The sequence below is a fragment of the Pyxicephalus adspersus genome, chromosome 2 (assembly GCF_032062135.1).
Source record: "Pyxicephalus adspersus chromosome 2, UCB_Pads_2.0, whole genome shotgun sequence".
Lineage (NCBI taxonomy): Eukaryota > Metazoa > Chordata > Amphibia > Anura > Pyxicephalidae > Pyxicephalus > Pyxicephalus adspersus.
The window spans coordinates 3389152-3400780 of NC_092859.1; the positions used below are offsets into that span (position 1 = coordinate 3389152).

Genomic DNA, 11629 nt, shown 5'->3' on the forward strand with positions numbered 1-11629 from the left:
TGTAATTTGCCTTCATCAGAGCGCCCTGCAGGGGATGAGTGCCCTAGTGCCCCCCAGACTACTTTGTTGTGGAGAGAATACTAGGTTGGGGCCCCAGCCGCTCCCCACCAGGGGCAATCAGATCTTCGGTGTTTTGGACAGCCTCAGGGTAAGTGCATGGGATGCTAAGAAAAGGAAATCTCTGCAGAGCTACAGGGAGGCTGAGGATGCTGAATGCTGCTCAGACAGATGATCAGCAGGAGTGGTAACACAGATTGTATAATCTCGTATATTCAAATGCTTTTTCTGGAACCAAATTCCTTTTGTTTGCTTGCCCTAGTTTTCTCAATTTCTTTAAATAATTACATTTTTATGTATTTTTTTGTATTCACCTTCCTCTTTGAGTTTAGGGTTTTGTAAGTTTATATATTTTTTACATTTTGGTCAAACATGATAGACTGATGTGTTTTTTCTAGGGAACTGGTTACATAGAATAAACAGGCTGCCGTTTTTGTTGTACTTCTCATGCGCCTCTCTTTGAAGGTGCGGGTGGCCCTCAGGGATACCTTCTCCAATTTATATATTGCTATATATGTTCCAGGATGAAGCTATAATGTATTAGAATTGGGGAACATACTTTAAATAGGGGCTTTGATGACACATTTTGGCCTGATTTATTAAAGCTCCCCAATGATGAAATTTTAGACTATCATGGGAAAACCTGGGTGATCCAGCAAACCTCTATATTCTCCAGTCTTGCAGAGGTTCAATAAATCAGACCCATTGTGGCTTTGGTTTTTAACACAATTATAATAGTTGACAGCCAAAGTTTCAGCATTGAAGTATCTTGCCCTCCTTTCCTGCCTGCTGCACATTCTAACCGGCGGCACTTCAAATTATTGCACCAAAAGAAATGTGTGGGGGAGAGGTGTCAGACTTTTGATTTTCTGAACGGTGCAAAGCACAGCCTTGACATGAGAAGTTTATATGCAGACCTACATTTACTTCCTTTAGACTTTTTATATTTTGAATACAGAATTCTTCTAATCATAGCCAATGTGTGTAATTGTCATATATACTATAGAATAAATCAATGAGATTTTTATCTTCATTGTTTCAGAGCCAAAGAACTCATGAATCTTAAAAACAAGACACAAGTTGCTTTCTTCGAGTTTTCAGGCCTCTCTAATGATAGAGAACTTGTCCCATTATTCTTCATTTTCTTTTTTTTGATTTACATGGTGACCATTTATGTGAATGTTGGTATGATGGCAATGGTTTATATCTCGCCCAGCCTTAACACTCCCATGTACTTTTTCTTGAGCTACCTGTCCATGGTGGACTTCTTCTACTCTTCAGTTATTGCTCCTAAAATGTTGGCTGACCTCCTATCAGATAAGAAATTAATAACATTCATTGGATGCGCCCTTCAATTCTACTTCTTCAGCTCACTAGCAGGTACTGAGGTCTTCATATTCTCCATCATGGCGTACGACCGATTTGTTGCCATCTGCCGACCTCTCCACTATATTCTAATAATGACAAAGAAGAAATGTTTCTATCTTGTCCTTTTTACTTTCTCCGCTGGATTTCTGCAGTCGATTGCACAGACCAGCAGTCTATTCAGTCTGGAATTCTGTGAATCCAACCTCATAGACCATTTCTACTGCGACATTCCTCCATTGATCAGATTGTCTTGTTCTGACACCCATATCTGCAATATCGTCACCCTTTTTTTTGGGTGTCTTTGTAGCTTATGTTCACTGATGACCATCCTGGTCTCCTACACCCTCATACTTATGGCTATCTTACGGATAAACTCTGCAGCTGGGAGAATAAAAGCATTTAGCACCTGTTCCTCTCATCTTATGTGTACCACCATATTCTATGTTACGGTTTACCTAACTTACCTAACCCCATCCAGCAGCTCCCATAAGAAGCAAGAAATTGTGGAATCTGTCTTTTACACAGTGGTGACCCCAATGCTAAATCCTTTGATCTACAGTTTGAGGAACCAAGAAGTAAAAAAGGTCATCACGAAGCTGGTACAGAAGGGTCATAAACAACATATATAATATAATCTTACATGAGCTACCAATCCAATTTCATTCTGTCTAGTTGAAGATAAGGTTGAATGGATTGTACTAAACAATCTACTGTATTTTTTGCCGTATAAGACGCACTTTTTCTTCCCCAAAACTGGGGGGGAAAAGTTGGTGCATCCTATACGACAAATGTGTTATAAAATAATTAAAATAAGATACTCACCCGATACCTGATCCTGCGTGTGTCTCTTCTCCTCGCTGGCTGCATGCAGCGTGTGTCTCCTCTCCTCTCTGGCAGCAGCGTGTCTTCTCCTGGCTGCAGTGAAAGAAACCGGCACAGCGCTCCCTGCTGTTCCCTGTCCTAACTGCCGTACAGTGGAAAAAAAGCACAGAGTGATCAGAAGGGGAATTTGAATGACACAGAGTGATCAGAAAGGGAATTTGAAAGGCACAGAGTGATCAGAAAGGGAATTTGAATGGCACATGAGTGATCAGAAGGGGAATACCGGTATGAATGGCACATGAGTGATCAGAAGGGGAATAATCTTTTAGAATCTTTTTTTTCTAGATTTCCTCCTTTAAAATTGGATTCGTCTTATATTCCGGAGCGTGTTATACGGCGAAAAATACGGTAGTTGAAAAAGAATTCCACACAAAATATTATTTCTGCTTTCCATTAGACAAGGTTAGAACCTCTTAAACATATTGTTTCTGTCTGTAATAATAAAAAGAATTTCAATTAAATGATGCTACATTGGAGAGGGCAATGTTAGCCAACTCCAGTCTTTGAGGGACAGGATCTGAACACAGTTTAGTACAGATATCAATGATATAGTTAAGGTGTGGTTTACAAAGAATCAGAAAATGAAAATCATGGCCTATAAGTGGCCCTACAAGGGGAGTCAGACAGTTCTGGTACAAAAAATAGCTGGCAAGATGATTTTCCATGCCTCGGGTTCACACCCCACAACTACTAAGAAGGGGTCAATTCCATAGAATACTGTGAAACTTGACCAATGTGTTTTGGAAACTGTAGATGAACTCTGAAAGATAGTCTTAGGGATCAATTGCTAAAACAAAGATATTCAAAAAATAGAAGCACTCCTTGCCCCCTTTTTTTAATGTATGTGAAAAGTAAGCAGTGCTATACACTCTTTGTCCCACTGCTTTTCTGATCAGCCAGGTTCCCGGGGATCATGTATGGACAGAACGCGGGCTCACAAGCTTGCTGTCTCCCTTTCCCTACCCAGACAGGTCCCATGCTTAAAAATGAGTCTGGTTTAAATTTTTTGGGTAACCCTAAATCTTTTTGTAATGAAAAAAGTACATTTCAGACATCCTACAACAGTGTTATCAATGTTTACTTTTGTTGCATTGTTTTCTTTGAAGATTCAACTTCCTCCTCAACCACATTAAAAACAACATTTTTAGCAGTGGAGTTTGTGAATGGATGACAATGTCACATGTAAATGATTGGATGCTAGAAAGCAAAAGTGTTTTTTCACTTGTGATATAATCCTGCAGATCACCTTTACTTATCCCCCTCCACAAAGCAATTGTGATGACAATGCTTTACAATTAACAAGGGCTTTAAAATTAACCAACAAAAGTCGAAATCTTAGAGAAGTCAAAATCAAAGTCCACAAATTTTAATTTTGCCCAAAAAAATCCAATTTGTTGACCTCAGAATCAATCTGGTCCATTTCAATTTTTCTTCTCATCTTCTTTAAGCACTTTTGCAAAAGAGGTTTGTGGGAAGATTTGGGATCATTCAGTCCAGTAGTTTGACCACAACAGCTCGGTGAATAGAGTGAATCGCTGCCTTTTAATTATGAGCAATTCAATATCATGTTTTTTTTTTACATAGTTTGATTTTTTTTGTTTTGCAAAAGTGTATTTTTACCACATTTGTTAAGCAAAGTAAACCATCCCCTGTATAATGATAATTCATTTAGCAAAGTCAACAACTTAAAGCGGTACTAAACCTAAAATAAATCTTACTTACCTTTACCTCTGCAGATCCCTTGATCACTCTAGCGTTGTCCTCATTTGGGTGCAGCACCATTCTTGAATCCCTGGGCACGGACATCTTTTCCCATAACGTATGAATCCCAGGAGACTCTGCGCCCCCATTCAGTCATTACTGCTGCATTTTTACTATATATGAACAGGTCATTAACCCTTCTATATAAAGTAAAAATTTGGGTGATAGGCCCTCTTACCTCTTACTGTCACACTTACCACTTCCTCAGTAAAGTGCAGACGCCTCTCTCCTCCGCATGTGGGCAGTTCTGATGCACTGCATGCCTCTGTTTCCAAGCTTTATCAGTTCTGTTCAATCTGCTGGCCAATGAGAAAATAGCCTCTTGACCAGCCCTGGCTATTTAGCTAGCTCACACACAGCACTCAATGTTCCTGCAACGTGTCTCCAATGTGCCGAGCCCCTAATTCTGTTGAGCTAGTTCCTGTACACCTGGTGCTTAATTCAGTGTTTCCTCCATCCAGCTCCTGTGTTATCCCCTCATTGTCCAGTCTGTTGGTTCCCGGACAAATTCCCTGTGCTGTTCCAGTGTTCCTGTCTGTCTGTGGATATCCTTACATCACCTGTGCCTCCCGTTGCTTCCAGTGTCTCCTGTGTTCCCTGTGCCCGCAGTGGCCCCTGTGTCACTAATGTCTGTCCCCTGGATCCCTGGCAATTTACCCCTGGCTTGTGACCTCAACTCTCTTGCTTTCTGCCTGCCTCGACCCCGGCTTTCCTCGACTATCCGCCTGCCTTGTGATATGGTACCATGTTTTGCCCACCTGGGTGTGCCCAAGGACCACAATCTTAGACTGCTTAGACTCTGCACCTTGGCTCCTCTCAGGGCTCATACCACCTCTGTGAAAGCCGTAGCACCCCCTAGTGTGACATAGTAGACTATCTTTTTAGATTGGGGTCAAGAACTGTGAGTCAATCTGACCTGATCTAGTTTAGTAAAGTTTAGTTGGTTAATTAACCACCAGTCACCTATCTCCCACGCATGATCTCATATATCTAGGACCTCAGGTAAATACTCAATAGAACTCCAGAGTAAAGAATACGCTATACACCATGAAAAAAAAAAGTCTCCAGTTATTATGGGAAGAATCTCACATGCTTTGGCTGCACCTGCGGGCATGACAAATATTGATTGTTTAACAGGTTGTCTCAACAATTCTAAATACCAGATGGTGCAGTAGAGGTTTTGACCCTTTCTAAAAAAAGGTTTTCTGGACCTGTGGTTCCCAAAACGTTTGAATCACCAGACTACCATCACTAATTTGATGCTGAACGGTATTTATTGATGAAAAAATTTCAATTGCCATCCTATCCTTCCCATTTGATGAGTAGTGATTTTTTTCTGCTACCAGTTAATGGGACATCATATGTCAAAAGGAGGCTTCTTAGTGTCCCTTTCACTTGAAGTAAAATGTGTTCAGTATTCTGGAACTGAGGACAATTTATCAGTCTCTTAAAGATGTTCAGCAGTAAGTATGCGGCTCTTAGGGATGAAGATTACTGGTATACAAACAAAGGGGGTATTGGCAGTCAGGCTCATGTTTTGTAATGTTTTTTCCTTACTATTCTTTAAATTATGGAAAAACAACATTTTTTACACTTGGGACATGTTTCCTAAGGCATTTTTGACCCTCCTAGCAATTTTGTTCACAAAACTGTATTCAGGAGATTTGAAATTAAACAAAAAAGTGCAACTAGGCAGATCCCTATTTACAAAAAGGACAAGTGATGTCCCTTCTGCAATAAAATTAACCGAGTTGCCTTTTTGCCATGTTCAAATTCCAGTCACCTTTCTGTATTCTGTCATGGGTGCTGCAGTCTTCAACCAGTCTTGCAGGTTCCTGATCTTCTGCTATTTGGATTGGCCAGGCCAGAATGAAATATCTTTTGTGTGCCCCAGGGATTTTGGGATATCCAGCATATACCAGCATCTTGCACTAAGTGTGAATGTCATACCATAATATATAACAGTGGCTAAGTCAAAATGGAGAAGTAGTGTGGGAAAAGTAAGAACACCCTTACTGCTTCCAAAGGAATTAGGAGTGTAAGAAGAACACATATGCTGCTCATCAAATGCATTGATTATTTATCATCAGCAAGTGTGACCGCCTCTGTAAAAGCAGTTATGGCAGTTTGCTGGTCTGGAGCATTCAGGGGTGTGATAACACAATGCCAAGCAGGAACGATATCAGCAATGATCTAAGAGAAGCATTCATAGTTACATAGTGACATAGTAAGTCCATCAAGTTCAACCACTAGGGAAATAAACATATCCCAGATATAAAACCCTATAAGACATAGTTGCTCCAGAGGAAGGCAAAAAAACCCTGGTACAATTTGCTTCAACAGGGGAAAAAATCTCCTTCCTGATTCCATGAGGCAATCGGATGTTCCCTGGATCAACAGTCACTGTTATTTTTACTTTAAATCCTTAATCCCCAGTTATTCTGTGCTTCTAGAAATCATCCAGATTTTTCTCAAAGCAATCTATAGTAGTTGCTGAAACTACTTTCTGAGGGAGCCGATTCCACATTTTCACAGACCTTACAGTGAAGAATCCCTTCCTTATCCGGAGCTTAAACTTCTTTTCCTCCGGACACAAAGAGCGCCCTCTTGTGCTTTGTAATGATCTTACAGTGAATAATTGGGAAGAAAGTTCTCTATATGGACCATTTTTATATTTATACAGGGTGATCATATCCCCCTTATACGTCTCTTCTCAAGGGAGGATAGATTCAGTTCAGCTGCCCATCTTTCTAGGAAGGGTTATAAGGCCATTTCCAAACAATTTAAAGACCATCACTCAATACTGTGAGAATAATTCTTCATACATAATATAAGCAAAAAACATTGCAAGAAAAATGGCTTTCCAACAGTGGATGTTCCAGCCAGTTTAGCCCAAGGTCAGACCGCCCAATACAAAAATTGCAAAAAAAAAATCCAAGAGCCATATCGGACATTACATGCCTCAGTTAGCATGTTACATGTTCATGACAGTACAAAAAAAAATAAGTTTACACAAAAACCCTTTTCTTTCTAACCTAGAAGCATCGCATCTGAACAAACTACAAGACTGGAACACTCCTTTGGAAGACAAGATAACAATGGAGATGTATGACTATAATGTATTGTATTATGTTTAGAGAAAACCAAAAACACCATATCAGCACAAACAGCCCATACCAACTTTCACCCAGAATTGTAGACACAGGACCTGCTGACCATGAACTCATTTGTATAGTAAAGTATTCCAAAGTCAAATATGAGGCCAAACTAAAGGACAACAATACCAAAACTCTTCTACAATGATGTAAGAAACTGATAAAGTCATTTAGAAAACAAGGGGATGTACTTTCTTTTACTCATGATTGTATATATATATTAATATTAATAGACAGATAGCTTAGTAAGTAGCTAGATACATGGATTATTTTACCAACAGATGTACCCTTGGGGTAATGACTGGGAAGCTATGCCTTAGGGCCGAAGAGAGTCATACCCCCAGAGCTCTGTGTATAATATATAAGACTCCTATTCTTTCTATTATTCTGTACTGATCACCGATGTGAATCCAATTTATCTTGAATTAACAGACAAAAAATTACATTTTTTTTAGAAACATTTTACCATTACATTGAATTACAGATTGTATATTTAAAATATGTGTGAATTATTTTTTTTTACTAAAAAGTCTTTAAAATCCTATTTAGAATTCTTTTCTCGATCCAGAACAACAGTTGGGTTTTTTTTGGACAGTTGCATTGTTAGGACAAGCTTTGGTGAGTCTCCTCCACTTCTTCTCTGATCCAAGCAGACACACAAAGGTTTGGAAGGTGTTAGGAAATCATGTCATGTTCGTGAAGGTTCCCATTTATCGAAGTCATTGTATAGCTATTCCAGAGAATGTTTAGAAGGGCTGCCAACCCTCTATGTGCCATTGTAAAATATGGGGATAAAGAATAGAACAAAAAAGTAGGGATTTTTGTCAGACAAATGTTTATATTGTATATATGATAATACAATAAAAAGGTTTTGGCAGTCAAAAAAACCCTACTTTTTGTTCTTTTTTTATCTCTATATTTTTTTTATTCTATAGCTAGTTATAGTTGGTCACATTCATATGGTAATGGGTTCAGGTAATGTTGACCAACTACTTTTAGCCACCTGTAAAGACAACAATTTAGGCAAAGAGAAACACACAGGACAATAAAAGTGAGACATTTGATCATCTAAATCAGCTTTGACATTGCAGATGACTTACAAATCCATCTGTCCTCCCCTGACCTCTTCCCTCTCCTCCAGTCTGGTCACTTTCACCTGCACATCTCCAAAATCCGCCCCTACCTGTTCCCAGAGACCACCAAACTCTGTGTATAGGCTTTTATCATCTCTCGTCTGAACTACTTTGCCGTGGGGAGAACACCGCGTCATGGCCCCAAGCCTCTCCCCACCAGGGACAAGCGGATCTTCAGTGTATGGACAACCAAGAGCAAGACCCGGGGGGGATGCTAGCAAAAGGTGAGGTCTAGACAGAGGTCAGGGCAGGCAGCCCTAGCTGTCGTATGGTTTTTAGAACTATATACCATCAGGGAAATGAGAAAGACTCTTTTCCTATTGGAGAAAATTGCCTTATGTATTTTTGACCTTACTTTTGGTCAACTTTGAGTTTAGGGCTTTGTAGGTTTATACATTTTTTGTCAAACAAGATAGACTGATGTCTTTTTTTCTAGAAAGCAGGTTACATAGAATAAACAGGTGTGTGGCTGCCATTTTTGTGGTACTTCTCATGTGCCTCTCTAAGAAGGTATGGGTGGCCCTCAGGAATACCTTCCCCAAATTATGCATTTATGTATTATCATATATGTTCCAGGATGGAGCTAAAATGTATTAGAATTAGGGAACACATTTTAAATAGGGGCTTTGATGACACATTTAGGTCTAATTTTTTAAAGATTCCAATAGTGGAAAGACTATCTTGGGAGAACCTGGGTGATCCAGTAAACTTCTATCTTCTCCAGGCTTTCCAAGCTTCAATAAATCAGACCCATTGTGGCTTTGGTTTTTAACACAATTACAATAATTTGTTCTAATAATTTAAAGTTTCAACATTGAAGTATCTTGCTCTCCTTTCTTGCCTTCTGCACATTCTAACCGGCAGAACTTCATATTAATGGACCAAAAGGAATGTGTGGGGGAAGATTTTTGGCAAGCTTGGACACAACCCAGAGATGTCAATTTGTCAATTTTCAAAACATCGCAAAGCTCAGCCTTGACATGAGACGTTTATATGCTTTTACAGACCTACATTTACTTCCTTTAAAAGTTTATTTTTAAATTTTGAATACAGATTTTTTCTAATCATAGCCAATGTGATTGTAATTGCCATGTATACTATAGAATAAATCAATAAGATGTTTATTTTCACTGTTTCAGAGCAGAAGAATTCATGAATCTCAAAAACAGAACGCAAGTGATCGTGTTCGAGTTTTCAGGCCTCTCTAATGATAGAGAACTTGTCCCATTCCTTTTCATGTTCTTTTTATTGGTATACATGGTGACCATTTATGTGAATGTTGGCATGATGGCAATGGTTTATATCTCACCCAGCCTTCACACTCCGATGTACTTCTTCTTGAGCTACCTGTCCATGGTGGACCTCTTCTACTCTTCAGTTGTTGCTCCTAAAATGTTGGTTGACTTCCTATCAGATAAGAAATTAATCACATTTATTGGATGCGCCCTTCAATTCTACTTTTTCAGTGCATTAGCAGGTACAGAAGTCCTTGTGCTCTCCATCATGGCATATGACCGATTTGCCGCTATCTGCCGACCTCTCTATTATATTCTAATAATGACAAAGAAGAAATGTCTTCATCTTGTTCTTTTTACTTTCTCGGCTGGATTTCTGCAGTCAATTGCACAGACCAGCAGTCTATTCAGTCTGGAATTCTGTGAATCCAACCTCATAGACCATTTCTACTGCGACATTCCTCCATTGATCAGATTGTCTTGTTCTGACACCCATATCTGCAATATCGTCACCCTTTTCTTTGTGTGTCTTTGTAGCCTGAGTTCACTGACGACCATCCTGGTTTCCTACACCCTCATCGTTTCTTCTATCGTACGGATAACCTCTGCCGCTGGGAGGAAAAAGGCATTTAGCACCTGCTCCTCCCATCTCATGTGTGCTACCATTTTTTATTCTACCGTTTACCTAACCTACCTAACCCCATCCAGCAGCTCCCATAAGAAGCAAGAAATGGTGGCCTCTGTCTTCTACACAATGGTGACTCCAATGCTAAATCCTCTTATTTATAGTTTGAGGAACCAAGAGGTAAAAGTGGTCATCACAAGGCTGGTGCAGAAAGGTCATAAACAACATATATAATAAATTACCTGTTCTTTGATGGAAGTGCTACCAATTCAGTTTTGACCGGCCAAACCCAAGATGTGTTTCAATGGAACCAAAATGTATTTTTAGATATATTTTAAAAATGGAACACCAGCCTAAATAGGTTTGTTACGTTTGAGTAGACAGTTAGGGTTAGAACCTATTTAAGGTATTGTTGCTGTCTGTAATATTTAGCAATATTCATACAAAATGATACTACATTGTCTAGGGCTGGGCTGTCCAAATCAGATCTTTGTGGGCCAGGTACTGCACAGTTTTTGTGCTTCTCAAAGGGAACAATAGGTGATGGTAAGCTGATGATTACAAAGATTTATAAAATAAAAATTCTGGCCTTTATGTTACCCTTGAGGACTGGAGTCAGACAGTTCTGGTACACAAAATGTCTGGCAACATGATTCTCACGTTCGTATTTCACAGCTACTAGGAAGTTAGGTCAATACCTAGGAATACAGTGAAACAGTAAGACCCTGGTCCAGTACCAGTGCTCACCAGATACCAGTCCCCCAAACTAATGCCACATTCTTCACACAAAGCCCCTGCTCAGCTTCAGGAGGCTAGATGTGCCAGCACACAGTTGCCATCATGGTTTGTGTGTGCAAGAGATAGCCATTGGCATGGACTTTAAAAAGAAGACTTAGGGATAATTTGCTAAAAAGAAACTACCAAAAAGAGTAGCACCTTTTAGCTTCCTCCTTCTATCTTTAGCCAGGACCCGGGGGTCCTGTTGTCTGGAAGGGAGCAGCTCTGCACCCCTTTTGGCCTTCTGCTTCTCTGGTCAATCATGTTCTTGGGGGCTGGTATAGACAGGAACAGGGCTCGCATGCTTGCTGTTCCCCCTTCTTTCCCTAGCCAACCAGGTTCCATGTCTGATAAAGAGTCAGGTTTTAGAACAAAGGGGAACCTGCACATTTCTTCCTTTTCTTGTAAATAAAAAAAAAAAAAAGAAAGAAAATACATATTAGGACATCCTACAACCAATAAATGTTTAGTTCAGTTTCATTTTTTAATTAAAGCTCCAACTTCCCCATCTTAGTGCAATAGTAATACAATATGTTTTAGCAGGGGAGTTTGTGAATGGGAAGAATGGGAAGGATGAAGAATGATACTTTGCTTGGGGCATTTACTAGCCCTCTTGACTTATCCCCCCCCCCCCCC

At 39.7% G+C, this 11629-nt stretch overlaps 2 protein-coding genes across 2 annotated transcripts; both read left to right on the top strand.

Moving 5' to 3' along the window:
- The first annotated feature begins 1112 nt into the window (after positions 1 to 1112).
- LOC140322107 (olfactory receptor 5AR1-like) lies at positions 1113 to 2054 on the top strand. The gene has a single exon (XM_072398734.1). The coding sequence runs from the start codon at positions 1113 to 1115 to the stop codon at positions 2052 to 2054; it is 942 nt and encodes a 313-aa protein (XP_072254835.1).
- A 6437-nt stretch (positions 2055 to 8491) lies between these two features.
- On the top strand, positions 8492 to 10450 carry LOC140322108 (olfactory receptor 5AR1-like). Its single transcript, XM_072398735.1, has 2 exons — positions 8492 to 8580; positions 9496 to 10450. Exons 1-2 carry the CDS (start codon positions 8492 to 8494, stop codon positions 10448 to 10450), a joined length of 1044 nt encoding a protein of 347 aa, XP_072254836.1.
- The last annotated feature ends 1179 nt before the right edge of the window (positions 10451 to 11629 follow it).

Bases quoted from the DNA above. Each gene is read 5' to 3' on its own strand.
- LOC140322107 (XM_072398734.1), top strand. From the start codon at position 1,113: ATGAATCTTAAAAACAAGACACAAGTTGCTTTCTTCGAGTTTTCAGGC.
- LOC140322108 (XM_072398735.1), top strand. From the start codon at position 8,492: ATGGCCCCAAGCCTCTCCCCACCAGGGACAAGCGGATCTTCAGTGTAT. The intron at 8,581-9,495 runs GTGAGGTCTAGA...TCACTGTTTCAG, and splicing joins GGGGGGGATGCTAGCAAAAG to AGCAGAAGAATTCATGAATC.